We start from the raw sequence: 21,187 nt of genomic DNA, 5'->3' as shown, positions 1-21,187 counted from the left end.
GATAGAACTAAGGGTTCTGCTTCTAGATACCAATGACCAGCTTCTGAGCAAGATGCTAGATCTAGCTGACCTTAACCTTGAAGGTGTGATGACTAACAGCTAAGTTGTTTATTGATGCGGTGTTTAATAGGGAAAGAAACAAATCTCCCAAGAAAGTTACAAAATTAAAAAGGAGTCATCACTTTTTATTTATCAAGTCAGCAAAACAAAATACCAGGAAGTACAGTATTTACAGATCATTCTAGAAACTAAAGCAGCATCATTTAGAAGCTGCACTATCAAAATACAGAGGAAAGCCAATCAATTTTGGTAATGTTTACAGAGTTCATTTCCTCAACCCTTACAGTTGGTTTAAAATTACAACAGGCTTCCAATGTATGTCCTAAACAGTCAACTTCGAAAGTATCTTAGATAACAAAAATATTTAAAAGTTTCCTAAACTACAATGTAGACAACAGAAAGAACACAATATACATGGTAATCTGCAATATCCCTGTCTTTTTCACAGAAACTGCTCCCATTTTGCCCCCTGTTTTCAACATGAAAATAGGTGATGTTTAATGAATTGCTTCAAAGAACAGGGTACTAGTTGCTGTTCTCTGAAAGCATCATTTCAAAAATACCTTGATCACAATAATATTTCATTTGAAAATGCAACATCTGGATCCAAACTGAAGGCCTAAACAAGTGTGCTAAACAAAAAAAAAGTCATTTAATGAGCAACGAGTTTTGACAACCCATATAGTGATTTAATTAAAAGTGTTTTATATAAAACAAGAGTAGAATAAACTGTAAACTTGGCAAACAAAACCTAACCTATGGAATTCTTATCCATGTAAAGTAGTCTCACTACAACATTGTAACACACATCTCAATACAGATGTGCAGGGAAAAAAAGGAAATCTACACAGTTTATGAACAGGTATCACTGATACAGAATGAACATTCAGTAAAGATTAATGCTGAGGTACTGCAAATCATATCACCTTTTGCACCAACTTTTCCTACATTAACAGTAATCGTTAGGACCATATCTGCTATACAAACAAGTTTTTTTAAATAATCAATTAAAAAAAAACATTATACCAGATGCATTAGTGCAAGAAAACAATGTACTCTTAGTATGGTAAGCTTTGTTCAGTTCTGTGTTACACAAAAAAAAAAATCAAATAAATGTTGGTGCTACAAGTGACCTGGGCTCAGTATCTGCCAAACTATAGCAACTGGGTCCAACCTGGTCCTTCATTCATGATCTGGAAATGTCTCCATCGCTCCACTGTTTAACACCAGCTCAAAGAGACACTTATAAATCTCCTCCTATCATTTTAATCAAACAGGAAGAGTAAACAAATACAGGTGATATTTCCGTTTCTCCTTTAACTCATGAAGCCAAGGTTAGAATTTTCTAACTGGGTGCGTGGGTGGGCAAGAGAGGGAGGAGCTTGAGCAGTTACAGCCTGCGACGTGCAACCAATGGAGAGTTAAACTAACTGGTTAAAAATGGTATTTTGGACATGAATCAACCAAGTGCCTTGAACTCAATCAGTTGTTGGCTACAATACAGCAGCTAGCAAATATGTCCCATCATAACATAAAACTCACTGAATCGGAGGTGCTCAACTGATCAATTCCCAGGACCCACTGGATATGCATCAATGGATTGATAGCTGTATCAAAGTCAAATTTTGGGGGTTTTTTTGGTTCTCAATTCACACGTTTTGATATTTTGCTTTTTTTTAAAGAAGAGTAATATGAAAGAATACTTCAATGAATGTCACAATTGCTAGTGAAGTAATGATATTCCCACAAGACCATACTAAGTTTAAAATAAACACAACTTACTAGATTAATGAGGCAGTGCCCAATATTATTTTTTTCTTTTACACAACTCACTTGAACAAAGGAAAGGACAGGAGAGGCAAGAGGGGTGGGTGGAGGAGAGGGGAGCACGGAAGGAGGGAAGGACTGGAGGGCAACATGGAGGGGGGAAGAGACGGCAGCAGGGGGTAGGATGAGAGGGAGTAAAGGGTAGGAGGTGGGAGCGGGGAGCAGCATGGGGAGGAGGAGTGGGAAGCTGGGGAGGGAGAGGGAGGAGTGGGGAGCGGAGGGGGGAGGAGAGGGGAGTGGGGGGGCGAGGAGGAGGAAAGGGGGCGGGGAGGAGGAGAGGGGAGCAAGGAGGAGGAGAGGGGAGAGCTCCCCAGATGGCTTAGTAGGTGAACACCGCATGGTATATGACCCAGAGTTACACTGTCCAGAAGTGTCCAAAAGGCTTAATTTCCCATCTGAGATCTGACCTTAGGTGGCAGTAGGAGGATCTACAATTAGCCTCAGTCCAGGAGAGGTAAAAATTGGCAGGGTCTCTGGCTCTCGATCACACTCCAGTGCCCGTGTGTGTGTGTGTGTGTTTGTGTGTGGAGACATCAATAGCAGGACTGGGCTGAGCTGTTCGTCTATCTCTTTCAGCCGATCGTCAGCCAGTACTTACCGCTCAGACTCTCACATGATGAACCGACACTTCGATGAGGTACAGAGGGCCGAGTGGACCCACAGAACTTTGTGCCAAAGTGAATCATTAGTTTAGGCGAGGAGTGGAGAACATGGGGTGGGGGGGGGGGAGGGGGAAATTAGGAGGGTAGAAGGAACTTGCACAATGCTTCAAGAATACTAACATAGCTCAGGCTTCTTATTTTTGGTCTCAGTATCTAGATCCTGGGAGTTTTCCTTTATTAATGCTACAGAGATTGGACAGGATGGCACGTCCTGGTAAGAGACTTCTGTATGTAAATTGTCAGCTGAATCTAAATGCTCTTGCACTCCTGAAGGTGTAGTGTTATACTCCTCACTAGCAATCTCTGTCACTGGGCTGCTTTCACTTTTTTGATGATTGGTCTCACTTAGAGCCCTGGTTAAAAAAAAACACAAAACAATAATTTAAGGAAAACATTACAGGTAAAGGTAGATAGCCACTTAATCTTTGTGTTTACTTAAACCAAGCATTCCTTGAGCATTTTGTGAGTCATTATTAAGTTCTTACATTCCATGTCGTTGAATGTGACGCTCCCAGTCAAAACCACGGGCAAACGTGCGGCCACAGAACTCGCATGGGAATCTTTTCTCGTTGTAAATACGAATGCCACTTCCTGGGCATGTTTCAATTCCTGTAATATAATTTGTTCCAAATCTGGTTTAAAAAGAATTCCAATGTTGCACATATCACCCTAAGACAGGAGGATGGTTAAAGTGAGGAATTGGAATGATATTGTTGAGTCAGAACGAGGTTAATTCAGTATTGTTTCCACTTGAATGATTTGTGGGTTTCTTTGAAAAGCCAAAGACAGGCAAGCAAATCACTCTCAACCCTGGAAATAGATTTGTTATTACTGAATGGGATGTAAGTTTGAAGACCCCAGTTCTTTATCCAAGTCATGCTGCACAAGCAAGTGCTGACAGAAGTGAAAGACAGAAAAAGGTGGTCCATTTATTTAGCACAGTTTACAATTTCAGGATCTCCCAAAGTACTTCATAGCCAATGAATTTGGTTTTTGAAATGCAGTCACTGCTGTAATGTAGAAAATGCAGCGACCAGTTTGCACACAGAAAGCTCCCACAAAACAGCAACCTAATAAAGATCAAATAATCCCCTGTGCTCACTGATCCACCCTGGCTCCCAGTTAAGTAATGCCACGATTCGAAAATTCTCAATCTTGTTTTCCAATCCTTCCACGGTCTCACCCCTTCCTATCTCTGTAAACACCTCCGAACAAATACTGGCCAGGATGCAGGGCACAATATGTTCATTCTTCTCCGAGATAACGCCATGGGGTCTTTTACACCCATCCATAGCGCCAGACAGGGCTGAGACAAAACATCTCATCTGAAAGAATGTCAGCCTGAACTGTGTGCTTATATCCCTGGAACAGGACTTCAACGTGACTTTCAGACTCTCAGACAAGAGGCACAGCCAGGAACAGCTTGGTTAAAAAAAAAAACTGGCACAAACAGTGATCTTGGATCAGACCTATATCCTTCCATACTCTCAGCGGGGAAAAATATATTGAAACTGGCCACTGGATGCACATTCTGGAATGAAGCCGGGGTCCGAGATTTCAAAATTAGTAAACAAAAGCCTGTAGCAAGATCCGCTTACATTCTCATGTTGTCACAGCCTTGAGAGTGAAAAATGCAATTAGCTACACACGGATCATTTAGCGCTGAATTTCTGTTAACCCGAATTAATATTCTGAATTGAGACCAAAATAGCCCACTTTCCACATCCAACATGGCGCTGGTGAACTGCCTTGTGAATGATGCTGAATTGCCAGCACACAAACAGAATCTCCTTCACCGCAGTCTGTACACTGGTGACCTAAAAATGGCTCATACAGTGACACCACAATAATGCAGATGCCTGGTTAATTCCACTTGTCGGTCTCCCCCTCCCCCCGCCCACACAGGCCATGCAAGTCGGCTCAGTTTCCTTTGCTCTTTGGAAAACAGGCTGTCCTGCAGAAGCTCCCCAACCCCCACAACCCTTGCCTCCAACCCACTGGCGGCCAGAGTGGTGTCAGCAGACACTCTGCTCAAAAATATGGACCTTCTTCTGGCTGCTAGGCAGCCTGTGATGTACGAAGAAACGTCCAAATCTGCCTCTTCCCCACCTTCTTGGCATTTACAACCCCACCTTGAAGCAACGTGTTAAATGGACACAGGACTTCATTTTTAAAAAAAAAGACATTCTTGAAAGTACGAACCTCTTTGTTCAACAACATTGCTCTTTTCCTCTTCTCTGGCCTCCTCTTCACTGCTCAACCAGTCCTTTTCTTTAGAATCCAATTGGTCTAAGTTGACACGACCGACCAATTCAAAGTTGCGAACTACCTGAAATTGGGAAAAAGTCCAGACAGTTGAACATTCAATTACCTACACTGAATTTCCAGCATAGCAACAACAGGCCATTTAACCCAACTAGTCTGTGCTCATGCTCCACACAAGCCTTTTTCTAACCCCGGCTTCACCTCATCCAATCTGACAAACGATTTAACCTTTTCAAAACTCAGGGTGCTTTCTTTAAAAAACGGTGGTCACCATTATTACAGATGTTAGAAAGAAAAAAAAGAGGACTTGCATTTATATAGCACCTTTCATGACCTCAGGACATCCAACAGCACTTAGCCAATGAAGTACTTTTTGAAACATGGTCACTGTAGGAAATGTGGCAGCCAATTTGTACACAGTAAGCTCCCACAAACAGTAATGTGATAATGACCAGGTTTATATTTCAGTGTAATATGGGTTGGTGGATAAATATGGATCAGGACACTCCCTGCTCCTCTCAACCACCTGGGCCTTGGTTTAATGTCTCGTCCAAAATACGGTGCACCTGACAGTGCAGCACTCCTTCAGTACTGGGATGGGGAGGGTCAGCCTGGAAGTTGTGCTCAAGGCTTCCAAAGTGTAAGGGATTCCAGTCCATCCCCTATGCATTTGGCAGCAGCACCATCTTTGACACAGTACCAATATCAAATGTGAAGACCAGGGATTGTGTGCTCATTAGCTTCTAAATCATTACATGTGAAAATGCAGCAATGAACACTGGGGGCTTTTCAAATGCAAATTCCAAAGCATTCCATGCCAGATATGTAGCAATCAGCGCAATAGTGTCAATTACTTTGTAACTGCCTGCTTTTATTTTTCTTATCGGGAGAATCCTCAATATATAGTTTCAAACAGAATGGTTGCCAACATAGAACGAGCACAAAAACATTGTCTCTACATTCATTCATCAAAATAAAACCACAGAGGTAAGGACATTATGCTAAACCTTAATAAATGACCGTTTAGGTCTCAGCTGCAGCATTGTGTCCAATTCTGGGCACCGCATCGTAGGAAGGATGTCAAGCCCATGGACAGGGTGCAGAGGAGATTTACTAGAATGATACTAGGGATGAGGGACTTCAGTTATTTGGAGAGACTGGAGAAGCTGTGTCGGTCTCCTTAGCGCAGAGAAGGTGAAGAGGAAATTTAATGATGTGTACGACATTATGAAGGGTTTTAACATAGCTGATGGGGAGAAACTGTTTCCAGTGATAGGAGGGTTGGTCAGCAGAGGGATACCAATTTAAGGTGATTGGTAAAAGAACCAGAGGAAGATGAGATTTTTTTTTTGATGTGTTGGGTTGTTGTGATCTGGAAGAACTGAATGAGTGATCTAACTGAAATGTTTTTCAGTTTAACTATGAGAAAGCTGCAGCTCTGTAGGGTCATTGTACAGACATTCCTATTCCAATCATCCATCATTATAGAATGACGAGCACAGGAGGAGGCCATTCAGCCCATCGTGTGTGTGTGCTGGCTCTTTGAAAGAGCTGTCCAATGGGTCCCACTCCCCTGCTCTTTCCTCATAGCCCTGCACATTTTTCCCTTTTAAGTTATCGATTCAATTCCCTTTTGAATCTGCTTCCACCACCAGTGCAGTCCAGATCACAACAACTCACGGTTAAAAAAAAAATCCACCTCATCACACCTCCAGTTCCTCTAAATCTTTGTAATGTTTTAATAGTTCATGCGCAATTGAATTACACTCTGGTTCCATACTGAGCAGTGCCAAAATGTTCATCAACCTGACCACAATCAGGATGCTGCTGTTTTATAAAGGTAGGCAAATTAAACACTGTTGCTGTGAGTATGTTATGGCAATAGCATGAGCATAATGAACTTCAACTTATCCTGCTGAGTTTCAACGCCAGGTGCATGACACGTATTCCCTAAACAAAAATAAAAATAGCTGGAAAAACTCAGCAGGTCTGGCAGCATCTGCGGAGGGGAACACAGTTAGTTTCGAGTCCGTATGACTCTTCAACAGAACTATTTTGCTAAAGGTTGTTCAACAGTGGATCTTCCCAGATTTCGTTATCAGACAAAATCAAACAGGTAAAAGATCAGTGAATGTCCTTGGTTCCATTCACAAAGAACAGGTTTAAGGTAATTGGCAAAATGACCATAGGGGAGATGAGGCAATGAGTTACGTTCTGGAGTGCCCTGCCTGAAAGGGCGGCGGAAGCAGATTCAATAGGAACTTTCAAAAAGGGACTTTGGATAAATACTTGAAAAGGAGACATTTTCAGAGCTATGGGGAAAGAGAAGGGGCATTGAACTAAATGGATAGCACGTCCAAAGAGCCAGCACAGGCACAATGGGCCAAATGGCCTCCTTCAGTGCTGCATCAGTCCATGATTCTATGATGCCAAGGGCGTGAGAGAAGCCACATGCTGCTTTCTTTCTTAAGGAAAAGCATGTAGCAGCAGCTAACGTTTTATCCCTACTCCCCCTGAATTAACAATACTAATAATACAAACTTAGGTGCAATTTTGGCTGACGCCTTCTGTCTTCACTGCCTGAACATCAAGAGAGAGTGGAGCTCATTGAACCCCTGCACTGGTTCTAAGTTGCTGTGGCGAGTCACCAGCCGATTGCAGCAGTTTGCAACTTTCAGGCTCCAGGGCATTAATTGACATTCTTTTGTATCCTCCCCTCCCCCACCACAAGTTTTTCCAACCTGTAGCGCAGCCTGCCCTCACTGGAGTGGGACACACTACACGGTTAGATACATCGATACCTGGCCTTTAACCTGCAACATCCAAAGTTTGGAGCATTATCTGTACAGTTGTCAGTTTCCTTTAAAATAACCCCGAGTCCCCCTACATGGAGCATGTAAAAAAAAAACACATGAAAGGTTAATAACAACTCCATCATCATAGCACAGCTTGAATGAAAAGGCTGCTGAAAATGACATGCGATGTTTCGATAAAAAGGTTCATAAGTTTAGGGGCCATCAATATAAAATAGTCACTGCTAAATCCAAATAGGGATTTCAGGAGAAACTCCTTTACCCAGAGTGTTATGATAATGTGGAATTCGCTCCCACAGCAATTAGCTGAAGGCAATCGCAGGAGATGCATTTAAGAGAAAGCTGGATGAACACATGACAGGGAAAGGACTAAAGGGATATGATGACAGCTTGAGATGAAGAGAGGTGGGAGGAGACTCATATGCAGCAGAAACACTGGCATGGACACGCTCTCGCAGTACATTCTATGTCAATTTAGGTGGTCATCATCCACCAGTTAAAGCTACATAATTGTGTCAACAATTAACCTGAATTAGTAGGGGTGGAGGCAGTTCAACACTATGCCTAATGGTAGAAAAACACTTAACGGCAGAGTGTTAATGGGATGATTTAATCACTAAATTACAGGCCAGGAGAAGATACAATCCAAAACAATAATCAAAGTTACTTTGTGTTCTTCCTGAAGATGGTTCTCCAAATCATCTTTTATTCTGCTCTCATAGTAACACAGTTGGCACTTGTATGGTTTCATTTCCTTGTGCTTTTCCATGTGTTGCTGCAGAGTCTCATCGCTGGAGCAGGTAAACGTGCACTTATCGCAACGAAACACAATTCCTTGCAAGTGTCTGGAGAGCTTTGAGCGACGGACTTCAATGGGGACAACCCTCTCCTCTGTTCAAGAACAAGAGATTAATATCTGTCATTACATGCCCCACAAACAGCCACCGTTAAACCCAAAAGGGTGAAATGCTGCTCACGAATGAATAAAGAAAACAACACATTAATTTTTCAATAAGATTAAGATCACTGTGCTTGGGGGCCAAGGATAACATGAAGATTGAGATCTGCAATTAATTTGCAGCGAGCAATTAGACACACTTATTAAAATCGATGGAACGAGAATCCAATGCTTCAGTTTACCCAAGACAAGAATCTATTGGCATATTTCGCAATCACAAGTTGTGGAGTGTGGTCTGACCAGTGATGAAGTGTCTGTTGCAGACACAGACTTAACATTTTACTTAAAGAGTTAACGGCATCAGACTTTACAACCACAAAGTTCTGCCAAGAATGATGCAAAAGGTACCAGTTTGAAAATACTTAAAAAGGGTCCACAAAAAGCCACGGAAAAACGGTGTTACTGATGCTGTGGAACATCAGCATGAAAATTACCCACCCTTTCCCATTTCATGTTGGCTCTGATTTGACTTATCTCAAGTCCCGTGTGCCCTCACACAAAAGGAACCTCACCTCTGTGAAGGACGATATGGTCAATCATGCTGCTTTTGTATTTCGTGTGGTACAGACAGAGAGGACAACGCAGGTCCTTAGGACCCTCAACAGGAGGAGCTGTGTGGCTCCCCTCAACATGCATAGAAAATGTAGACCTGCAACACAAACATAAAACATCACCACTGACTTTAAAAACCTTAAAAAAGGAGAGATGCATCTTCATTTCACACTCAGTATCTTAACATAGAATCATACAACACAAAGGGGGGCTACTTGGCCCATTGTATCTCTTTGAAAGAGCTAGCCAATTAGTCCTACTCCCCTCTTCTTTACCCACAGCCCTGAAAAAGTTGTTATTGAATCTGCTTCCACCGCTCTTTCAGGCAGCGCCTTCCAGATCATAACAACTCAAGAGTACAAAACAATTCCTCATCTGAGCCTGGTTCCAAATAAGAAATAGAAGCAGCTTTAGGTCATGCAGCCCCTCGATATCATGGCTGACCTTGTACCTCAACTCCCCTCTTCTGCCCTATCCCTGTATCGTTCTTTCCTCAAGCACCTTAAATCGATATCCTCTGGTTACTGACCTTCCTACCAGTGGAAACATTTCTCCCAGTTACTCAATTAAAACCCTTCAGAATTGAGCACATCTCTATTTAATCTCCTCTTAACCCTCCTTGCTTTTGAAAGCATTGCCTGTTTCTGGGGTTGAGGGAGGGGTGGGTGGGGCATGATCCTAGAGGCACCTTTCCCCCTTCAACATCTCCACATGGACAAACAACATTGTCTGGTTTGTTGACACTGATAATTAAACATGTTCAGAAAACCGACACAGGAGAATTGGGTTATCAGCAGTGAAGCTACTCCCATGATCATCTCAATAGGCTGGAACTTTGAAACTTTGTGAGACACAGAAGGAGGCCATTTGACCCCTTGTTTGTGTGTGCCAGCTGAGAAAGATTTCTCCAACCGAATCCACCTTCCAGCTCTCGGTCCGTAGCCCTGTAGGGAATGGTAGTTCAAGTCTATATCCAAGGGCTTTTTTTTCTTAAAAAAAAGAATTGAGAGCTCTGCCTCTATCACCCTTTCAGACAGTGAGCTCCATACCCCCACCACCTTCTGGGTGAAAAAAATCCTCAACACTTCTCTAAATTCTTCCACCAATTACTTTAAAATGTGTGTCCCCCCGCCCCCCCCCAACCGCCGGTATTGGCCCCTCTGCCAATGGAAAATTGAGTGGACAGGAAGAACCCATCTCGGGGTTCTCCGTGATTTTATTCACTTCAATTAAATCTCTCCTCAGCAACCGCCTGTTCCAAAGGAAACAACCCCAGCTCGTTCACTCTTTCCTCAGAACTAACCAGAAGTGGATTTACTGCTAGGTCCAGCATCACTGGTGTGTCGGAATGTTGGGATTCAATTCGACGTTCAAAATAAAATGCTCGTTATCTGTAGGGAAGCTACAGATCTTCTGTGCTTTTACATCCTCCCCTCCAGAACGTGACAATGTGACTCTGGGTAACATTGTTCTTATGAAAATCATGGAACTTAAAAAAAAAAGTCTGGCTGCTTTTTCAGCAAGATCTTAGGGAGGTTAAGGTGGAGCTGCACCACCGAACACAGATCCAGTCAAACAGATCTGGTGTCAGGTTTGTAGGAGATTTCGGGTTGGGGTAGGGGTATTAAAAGGATGTGGAAGCCGGACAGATAAATGGAGTTGAAATAAAGATCGCCCAAGGATCTCACTGAATGTGCGGCAGGCTCGAGGGGCTGCATGGACTTGGCCCCCTTTTCGTAAATCACCAGTCAAAGCTCCAAAGGTGTGTTGTCCTTTTTGCCACGTGCCTATTTATTTTCTTACCTGAACCCGGTGAAGAACGGACAATCCTTACATTTGTAGAGTTTCTTGCCGCAATGCCTGTCTCGATAGTGGCGCCTCATGCTTTGAATGTATTCAGAATTAAACTGGCAGAACTCACAGCTGAAATAGCCCTTGGTTATCTGTTCCGAGGAAGCAGTTGGAGAGGGTACCGGGATGGGGCTGGATCGGTTTCTTGCCATCGCAGCCGTTTGGTAATGGTTAAGCTGTTGCTGGACATCTGGTGGCTCAGAGTACGAAGAATCTGTACGTAAAGAGTCAGTGCACACAAACCATATAAAATCCAAAGCTTTCCATCAGCAGTTTCCACCCTGCCCACCCTCCTTCAGGCTGCAGATAAAAGCTTAAAAGCACAACAACCAAGGCAGCAAATATCCCCATTATCAAACCACCAGTTCGAAAACCTTTGCAACAGGAAGCCATGGGAAAGCAAGTACAGCATCTGAAAACCCTTGGAAGTTGCAGGAAAAGCCAGGGGAGAGCAGGAAAGCGGATCAAAACGAAAATGGGAAGAATTTCCCCATCCCCATCGGAGCTTGGAGAAATTCCAGCCATTACTTGGGTGAACAGTGTTCAAGTTGGGACATATACTTTCTGGATTGGGGAGGGTTATCAATTTGAATCTGAAATCGCTTACAGGGCAGTGCAGTGCAGCCAGCTGGTTTGGTTAGGCTGAAGAAGCAATTTGGAACAGCAGGCTATACTCTCATTATTTTTGTATTAATAATGAACATTTTTCTGCAATTGTACACGGCCAATAAGGACAATGCTCACAGATAAAGAAAGTGCAAAACAGAACGTTGACCATCTCCTACCTTTGTTTCTGACGAAGGGAAATTTTAAGAAGGTGGGGTCTGGAATAAGGACACAGAGTAACAACTGGGTCTTACATGATTTCCGAGAGTGCTCTTATAAAATGAGCTATTAACAATTCTTAACAGAAGAAAACAACTATAAGTACATCGGCGGCAGTAATTGCTTTCCCCATCATCAAGTTATACAAGTTTCACTGACACATTTTCCCACCCCTTTTGCACTCCAAAATTAAGAGTTTTTCTTTTTAATATATTGATGAACATGGCAGAATTTGAACACAAATTCATGCACAGTTATATTACATAAGCTGCATTTTGTATTTTTAAAAAAAAAAGATCAAATGTGCCTTGCTTCTGCCAGTTAACATTTTGAAGGCATTTAAAATAACTTCAAGTTAAGACTTGCATACATCAGAGATAGCCATGAGCAGCTTACCATCTGATTCTGCTACTCCCTCAGCCTGGGACTGAGTCTGTGATGGGCTTTCGGCAGAGGTGAACGCCGCTGGAAGGTCAGTGTGGAGTTTGGACACGGTCAGTACATGGCCGTGCACTTTCAGTGCATGTTGTTTCAGCTGATTGACCATCAGAGTGGAAAAGGAGCAGTAGGAACACCTGTACGTGCACTCCACTGGCAAGACACAACAAAATGCTTTTTTTGAGAAAGATGATGTTGTTCAGGGCTCCCACTGACCCGCAGCACCCCCCCCGGCCCAATCCATTCAAATTATTTATTTTTGAAGAGATTATGGGCAAATGGTTTCCAAAATTGTTAGTCGGTGCTCGATTGCCACAATACAGCCCAGGTCACTTTAAATGCCTTCATGTCATAATAAATTCATCGGCTAATTATATTTTAGAACGTAATGGTGGTAAGATACATAAACACACACCCACACAGGCATATCTTTACCTAAACAACAGAATTATGCCCTCTGCTCCCAGGGCACATTTACAGTTAAACAATTCACTCAGGGAAGCAGATACTCCCAGTGCCGATGCGCAGAGCAAACAAACAGAGCTATAGCACAATTACTAAATAGTTGTATTAACCTGCTGACTCCTTTAGCTTCTACTTTGTATCCTGTATCAACACTTTAAAACTATTATGGGGGATATTCTCTTCGCATACAGAGTGTAATAAACTGCTTTTCGCACACTGGATAACTACCCGACTTCAGCTCATCAGAATCTCTGCCCACCCGCATCCCGACTCACATTAAATCCCGTTCACCCATCACCCTGTGCTCACTGACCTACACCTGCCCCCAGTCTGACAACACCTCAAATTTAAAATACTCACTTGGCGGGGCTTAGGGTGGTCGGGAGTAGTGGGGGGTGGGACCAGGTTGACCAGGAGGAGGGGTGGCTAGGGTGGTTGGGTAGGTAGGGGGCGTGGGGAGGTGGGGAGATGGTCCAGTGGGGGTGTAGTCTGGGGGGTGGGGTTCAGTACTATAGTTACCTTGGAGGTGGAAGTGGCTTTAATTCTTCTAACTTATCCTGGCTAATTATTCCAAGAGAGTCGGAGCTATCTGAAGCCTCTGATTTAAAATCGGGATTTCGGAGGGTTCTTGGGCAGGGTAATTTTGCATCGGAAGTTGAAACTTCCCAGGAAATTGACACGCAGTCCTTACATGGGGACTTCTGAGGGTCCCCAGCGCATCTTCTGGGGTACCTCCAGGGTATCTGCTTCTACCGCCTTTTCAGGCAGCGCCTTCCAGATCACAACTCACTACATAAAAATATTCTCACCTCCCCTCTGGTTCTTTTGCCAATTATCTTAAATCGGTCTCCTCCACTTACCAACCCTCCTGGCAGAGGAAACACTTTCTCCTTAATTACTTTATCAAAACAGTTCACAATTCGGAACCGCTGTGTTAAATCTCATCTTAACCTTCTCTGCTGGAAGGACAGTGACCCCAGTTTCTCTCATCTCGCCAGCCCAATATTTCTATAGCAGAGCTGGGCTTTTGAAAAGGATGGAAGAATTCACAATGGAATGGATTAATGCAGGTCACAAGCTTCTGACTGAAGCTGAGATCGTGGATGTGGTTGTAACTGCTTAAGGCAAGCTTCTAATGTGCTATAATGAAAATTGATCGTCAGGACTGAGAATGTGCCTGGTTTGAGAATGAGGTAAAACCATTGAATAGGACATAGGGATGCCAGAGTGGGTGAACAAACTACTATTTCCATACACATTTCTATGCACATTATACTATTCCCCTACTGTAGATCCATCTATTATTTTCCCACTGCTTTGTATGCTTTAAATCAAAAGTGAGCTGGTTATTTGCATTCATAGACGTACAAGAGAAGGTGCAAATCTGGCAGTATGGACTAAATGGGAAAATGTTAAAGGAGACGGAGGGACAGAGAGACCTGGGAATGTATGTAGGCAAACATTTCAAGGTGGCAGGATTAGTTGAGAAGCTGCAAAAGGATCACGGGTTTTATTAAGAGAGGCACAGAACACAAAAGCAATGCTGAACCTTTATAAAGCTCTGGTTTGATCCCCGCTGGTGTGTGTATTTAATTCTGGGCACCGCACTTGAGGATGGTCCTCCACCAAATATCACCTTACGTGGCTCAATGTAAAAATTTGTCCTCTAACGATCTAGTGGAGCACGGTGATGTTTTACTCCATTAGCTGCACTATATACATTATTCTAATAACCCTTTCTGCACTGTGCTTCACTGCCCCTTTGCTCTTATACACCTCTTCCGCTGCAGGGATAGGCATCGTCTTTGATTTTTTTTTTAAAATTAAGGTTTAGATTTCTCCTGATGGTATCAGGTTAGCGAAATGTGGGGGGGAAAAGCCTAGTTTGGAAAGCAGCCCAAGGCAGACGGAGGGAGGTGAAGCTCACAAACAAGCAAGAAACTGACATCAGATTGAGACCCTAATTCTGTGTAAATGCAGACTGCAGCACACAGAGGCTTCTCTCAGTCACTCAACCAATTTTTAAAAAAAAATACATCCGTACAACGCAATCTTTGGTGGGCAGATCTACCAGAACCATCAAAGGTATATCACAAATACCTGTTCAAAATAGATGGGTGTCAATAGTTCAGCTTACAAAGGGTGTATGGCTGGTTTCTGTGCCATTCAGCCCAACAAGTCCACGCCAGTGTTTATGCTCAGCTTGAGCCTCCTCCCATCTTTCCTCAGGTAAGTCTGCCACCCTAACCATCTATTCCCTTCTCCCTCTCGTGCTTGTCTGGTTTTCTCTTAAATGTCTCCACATTCTTCCTTTCAACCACTCCCTGTGGTAGCAAGTTCCACATTCTCACCACTCTCTGGGTAAAAAGTGTCCCTTGAATTTCCGATTGGATTTCTTGGTGACCATCCGAGATTGATGGTCTCTGGTTTTATTCTCTCTTGTACCCACTCTATCAAAACCTTGCCGAATCTTAAAGACCTCCATTAGGTCAATCCTCAGTCTTTTTTCAAGAGAAAAGAGCCCCAATCTGCCAATCCTTTCCTGGCTTGTATACCCGCACAGTTCTGGGATCATCTTTGTAAATCTTCTCTCCAGTGCCTGTATATCCTTTTTATCTTATGACGACCAGAACTACATGCAGTACTCTAGGTGTGGTCTAACCAAGGTTCAGTACAGGTTCAGCATAACTTCCCTATATTCAATTCTATCCCTCTAGAAAGAAAGCCTAGTGCTTGGTTTGCTTTTTTTTAAAAATGGCCTCGTTAACCTTTGGTGCAACTTTAGTGATTAATGTATTTGTACTCCAAGATCCTTTTGTTCCACTATCCCAGCTAGACTTGCACTTTCCAAATAATAAGCGGCCTCCCAAAATGTACCATCTCACATTTATCTGTGTTGAACTTCATTTGTCAATTATTTACCCGTTCTGCAAGTTTATGAAGTCCTCCTGTAATTTGTTGCAGTCCTCCTCAGCATCAACAAAGATGTCATGGATAAAAAGCCAGAGGGAGTGTTAATGGTGATGGTAGAGGTGAACCACTACCATTAACACCCCTTTGTCCTTTTATTCATGACATTTTGTCAATCTCTCCTTAGCCCCCACCTATCACTGACCTTCTATCCAGCATCACCTGCTCCACCCCTCCTCTTTCATCACATTTCTACTTCTCTGTAGCTCTGAAGAAGGGTCATACGGACTCAAAACGTTAACTCTGTTTCTCTCCCTCCACAGATGCCGTCAGACCTGCTGAGATTTCCCAGCTATTTTCCGTTTTTATTTCAGATTTCCAGCATCTGCTGTGTTTTGATTTTATCTTAGTCGCAAATTTAGAAATTGTGTTTTTGACTCCAGCTTAGAACTTTAAGATGGATTTTATATGCAACACAGACTGGGTACTAACAATGGAAACGTTGAGGTATTTAAATAATTGAAGACATTCTTTTTTTTAAAAAGAGTAGTTTTAAAGTTAAGCTAACTTTTTGGAATACACATTCCACTTTCAGTTCATGATGATTTATTCAACTTGCGAAAATCTGCATAATTTAAAACCAGTAAGTGTACGTCAAGCGTGTGTAGATAAATACAAATGGATAGTCAAGCAGTACCACTGAACAGGGCACCCACTCCGATCATATGTAGATCTAATAGAAAAATTAAAAATTTTACTACCAAATCTCACCAATTATGTTCAGGTATTGCAGGCAATCAAGATGAAATATGAAACAAATTACAAAACGCTACATAATAGCATTTGGGCGGCACTAAGAATTAATTGGGCAAAGCAGTGATAAAATGACGGGTTTAATGGGCACTATGCTCCTTTGTAATGTGGTTCTATTGCAGCTGAAGACTGAGCGAGCTCATTAATACACTGCTGTGTGATGCCAAACTACAATGTCTATTGTCTAAAAAAAAAAATTGTTTGAGGGGAATGTCTAAAAACAAACGTTTCAGCATTTGAAAAATGTGGCTGTAATCGTTAAGCAAATGCGAAATACTGAATAATATTATTGCATTAGCTACAAAGCGTAACGCCTCACTTGGAAATATTTTTACAAGACGGGCAATGATCCTCAGTGAGCTAGAGACTCCAGGTTTTGTTTTATTGCAAAATGTGTCCAACCTAAGCGTTAAAAGTGCCCAGTTCCAGAATTACGTGACATATTTGTGTCTAATTTAACTTTAAACTAGCCAGTCAGCGTAAATCTGTATTTTTTATTAAATCCTCAGTTGGTAGCTAATGATCCAATTATCCAGTTATGCAAATACAATTTTTCTTCTCATCCCAACTCCCCAACAGAATCATATCTCCTAATTTGTTTGGTGTTTAGAGTTGGTAGGTTTAAGCGTATGTTGATTTGCCAGCCATTCACAATGGTCGATGTAACTGCGCTCATCCAATTACTATAGCACACTTAAGGGCAGCAGTATCATTTAAATTGCTGTATGTAGATTCCGTTCATCCTAGGTTTCGCAATTATCTAAACAGGAAAGCGCTCCAGAACTAAAACATGGAAGGTCACAGACTTGAAATGTTAACTCTGTTTCTCTCTCCACAGATGCTGCCAGATCTCTTGAGTTTTTCCAGCGTTTTGTTTTTATTTCAGATTTCCAGCATCTGCAGTATTTAGCTCTTGTACTCAAACTACAATCTAAAGTCTGTTGATTTTACCGACAGCTTTGGTGTCGAATTTAACTGGGTTCAAACGTAGCAAAGTCACACGGCTTCCCATTGCAAGGATAAGCATGAATAGCAACACTCACTTAATCCCTGGTAAAAGTATAAGGAGTAATTGTTTGGCCCCACAATTTGGGATGATAAATCGGGCTAGGGTTGTTTTCCCTAGAGCAGAGGAGGCTGAGGGGTGACTTGATTGAGGTGTACAAAATTATGAGAGGCCTAGATAGACAGGGAAGACTCATTTCCCCCAGCAGAGAGTTCAATTAATAGGGGGCACAGATTTAGGGTAATTGATAGAAGGAATAGAGAGGGTATTAGGAAAAACCTTTCCACCAAGGGGGTAGTAGGTGTCTGGAATTCACTGCCTGGATTGGTGGCTGAGGCAGAAACCCTCAACTCATTTAAGAGGTTCCTGGATAGACCATAAGACCTAGCAGCAGAAATTAGGCCATTCGGCCCATCGAGTCTGCTCTGCCATTCAATCATGGCTGATAAATTTCTCAACCCCATTCTCTCGCCTTCTCCCAGTAACCTTTGATCCCCTTACCAATCAAGAACCTATCTATCTCGGTCTTAAATACACTCAATGACCTGGCCTCCACAGCCTTCTGTGGCAATGAATTCGCAATGAATAGATCTGCACCTGAAGTGCTGTATCCTGCAAAGCTACAGACCAGGTGCTGGAAAGTGGGATTAGAATGGACAGCTAGTTTTTTTTTACAGCTGGCGCAGACACGATGGACTGAATAGCCTTTCTGTGCTGTAACTTTTCTATAGCTCTATGGTTCTATATCTCAGTTTTTAAGACAGCAGAATAAACAAGATCAGGATCTGTAAGAGGTGGTCAGGCTGTTGCATTCATTTTAACACTGAGCTGGAAGATGGCCATTGCGCTGAATCAGTCAGAAGAACTCTCAGCAGTGACTGGAGTTCTAGAGGTCAGCAGGAAGTGGGGGGCGTGTGTGGTTTGGATTTAATGGTAGGCAATGTTAATGTCTTGTCAATTACATTGTTAAGGTTAAGAGAAAGAGGTGATTGGTATTAACTGTCTTTGAGCACTTATAAATAGGGGATAGCTGGGACACTGGGTTGAGTGGAAGACTGAACAAGTCAATAAACTCTCTCCATAAAGAAAAGCTGTGTCTTGGTTTTGGCTTCACTAGTTGGCTTGGATCCTATCAACAGGTAATCGCGGAGTTGAACAGCTGTTTCTTCCAGAAATGATCAGCGTGCTTAATATGGTTTAGGCTAACTGGCCAGAACCTGCATTTATATAGCGCCTTTAGCTGGTAAAACATCTCAAGATGCTCCACAGGAGCATTAACCAAAACTGTGACACCAAGTTACTTAAGGAGATATTAGGACAGATGACCAAAGGTTTGGTCAGATAGGCTTTAAAGAACAGCTAAAAAAGAAAAGGTTGGAGAGATTCAGGGAGGGAATGCCAGAGTTTAGGATCAAGGCAGCAGAACGCACGGCCACTAATGGTGCAGTGATGGAAATCAGGGCCATGTGAAAGGGAGCAATCAGCACCATTTTCCTGACATCTGGAATGGCGGCGGGGGGTGTGTGTGTGTGTGTGGAAGTGTTGAGAGGGGGGCTGCATCAACAGCAAAAAAATCCTCACTGTCATCATGTCATTAAATTTAACCATTTTGGTGTTAATCCAAGCAGATTAGTCACCAGCGGATCAGTCACTAATGAATTCATTTAAACCAGGTCAATCCGGTGGGGTTTCCAGATCTTTCAGAAGCTGATCATTAGGAAAACATTATAAACAAATAAAAAATTATACATAATACTTTTTATTTATTCACGGGATGAGAGTGTCACTGGCGAGACCAGCATTTATTGCCCATCGCTATATGCCCTCGAACAAGAGGTGGTGAGCAGCCTTCTTGAACAGTTGCACACTTAGTGGTTTGGCACAACTGTGTGGCTTGCGAGGGCTATTTCAGAGGCCAATTAAGAGTCAGCCACGTTGCAGTGGGTCTGGAGTCACAGATAAAGCCAGGCCAGGTAAGAATAGCAGATTTTGTTTCTTAAAGGACATCAAAGAACCAGGTGAGTTTTATGACAATCCAAGTCATTTTGTTTCACCATTTCTGGCACTCTCTTTTTCAATTGCAGTTTTATTTTGTTAATTGAATTTAAATTCCCCAGCTGCCGTGATGGGATTTGAACTCCTGTCTCTGGATCATTAGTTCAGGTTTCTGGATTACTGGTCCTGTAACATAACCACCAAGCTACCATACCCATAATTGGCAAAAGAACCACGGGGAGATGAGATTTTTTTTTTAAGCTCAGCGAGTTATGATGATCTGGAATTCGCTGCCTGTTCAATAATAACTTTCAAAACGGAATTGAATAATTTTGCAGGGCTATGGGGGAAAGAGCTGGGCTAAGTGGGACTAATTGGATAGCTCTTTCAAAGATCTAGCTGAATGACCTCCTTTTGTGCTGTACCATTCAATGAAATAGGCAGAAATCACAAGTTGCCGTCTATAGCACCTGAATTTTTACAGCCACTATTTAAACTCAAACAAAAACGAGCATTTATAGATGTGAACACATCTTATAGACAATGCAGCACATACAAACACCTCATACAGCACAACACATCATATACAGTCTTCAAACTATTAATTTTTGGTTGAGAAACAAGTGACTTTCAATTCAATAACAATTCATATTTATCCAGCAACTTTAAAGTAATAAAAAGCCCCAAGGCATAAAACAAAATTTGACACTGAGCCACATAAGCTGATAACCAGGACAGGTGGCCAAAAGCTTGGTCAAAGAGGTCAATTTTAAGGAGTGTCTTAGAGGAGGAGAAAAAAGCGGAGAGGTGCACGGAGGGTATTCCAGAGCTTTGGACTTCTGTTTGAATCCAAAGTATATTGACTGCAGTTACATTGGCTTGGTTAAGCATTGAAATACTTGTGTGTTATATGTATACTTAATAATGCAGCGCCCTACGTTTATGGGAATCAGGAATTCCCATGTCAGGTCAACAGGACACCAGATCCTGATTGCTGAAAATGTTTTGTCAGGCTACCACACCGAGGAACAGATCTTGTTGAATGCTTTTGGAAATACTTTCTGATCAATGGCTATGAGCATCACTGATCTTTAAAATGGACGCTGCACATGTAATTAAAGATTAGGACCAAAATTTACCTCCTATTATTAGTTTAAGAGACTGAGATGAGATAGAACAGTAAATTGCAGTAAAATGTTGTGTTCAAGCAAGCACACATTAAAATGGGACACTGATGCAAATTATGTTATGCCGCTTGAATTTTTACCATCACTACTTAAACAAAAAGCAGCATAAATAAATGTAAACTCAGAACTATACATATTATAGACATGGCAGCACATACACACGCCTCATACAACACAAACATATCGCACACAGGCACTACATATGCATGCAGGTGCCCACTGCATAGTCACTTAGACATCATTCCCAATCTTTCACTCTGGCCGTATTTGGTTTTAAGATCTAATTGCTTTAAAATGGGTGCAAATTATCTGCTTACTTGAATCTGTTACTAATCTCGCATTACATCTCAGCAACATATATGTGTATATATTCAAAAGCAATCTTACCAGCGTGAGCTCTCTGTATGTGGCTCTTGAGGCCACTAATAAAGGCAGTCTTAAATGAGCAAAGTTTGCATCTGAATGGTTTTTGGTGTCCGTGTTGGTTTTGCATGTGGCGTTCCAAGCTGGGAAATTAAAAAAAAAAGACTTAATACAAATTGGAAAGAAACAGTAACTGC

At 42.3% G+C, this 21,187-nt stretch overlaps 1 protein-coding gene across 6 annotated transcripts in view; it reads right to left on the bottom strand.

Annotated features, from left to right (window-relative positions):
- Nucleotides 1-164: 164 nt before the first annotated feature.
- znf462 (zinc finger protein 462) overlaps nt 165-21,187 on the bottom strand; it is a 97,751-nt gene continuing 76,728 nt past the window's right edge. For 5 of the 6 annotated variants that reach the window (XM_078530109.1, XM_078530118.1, XM_078530099.1 and 2 more), the window contains 9 exons: nt 21,015-21,133; nt 12,210-12,404; nt 11,774-11,812; nt 10,941-11,202; nt 9,098-9,234; nt 8,295-8,518; nt 4,752-4,878; nt 3,035-3,158; nt 165-2,902 (listed from right to left, as the gene is read on the bottom strand). In XM_078530109.1, the coding sequence (XP_078386235.1) occupies nt 2,665-2,902; nt 3,035-3,158; nt 4,752-4,878; nt 8,295-8,518; nt 9,098-9,234; nt 10,941-11,202; nt 11,774-11,812; nt 12,210-12,404; nt 21,015-21,133 (1,465 nt within the window). In that variant the 3' untranslated portion in view covers nt 165-2,664. The remainder of the gene's footprint in view (nt 2,903-3,034; nt 3,159-4,751; nt 4,879-8,294; nt 8,519-9,097; nt 9,235-10,940; nt 11,203-11,773; nt 11,813-12,209; nt 12,405-21,014; nt 21,134-21,187) is intronic. The other variant, XM_078530145.1, reaches the window with a different exon arrangement.

The sequence above is a fragment of the Cetorhinus maximus genome, chromosome 2, assembly GCF_964194155.1.
Source record: "Cetorhinus maximus chromosome 2, sCetMax3.hap1.1, whole genome shotgun sequence".
In the NCBI taxonomy this organism is placed as follows: Eukaryota; Metazoa; Chordata; class Chondrichthyes; order Lamniformes; family Cetorhinidae; genus Cetorhinus; species Cetorhinus maximus.
The sequence above is the reverse complement of the archived record's forward strand: the minus strand, read 5'-3'. Positions and strand labels throughout refer to the sequence as shown.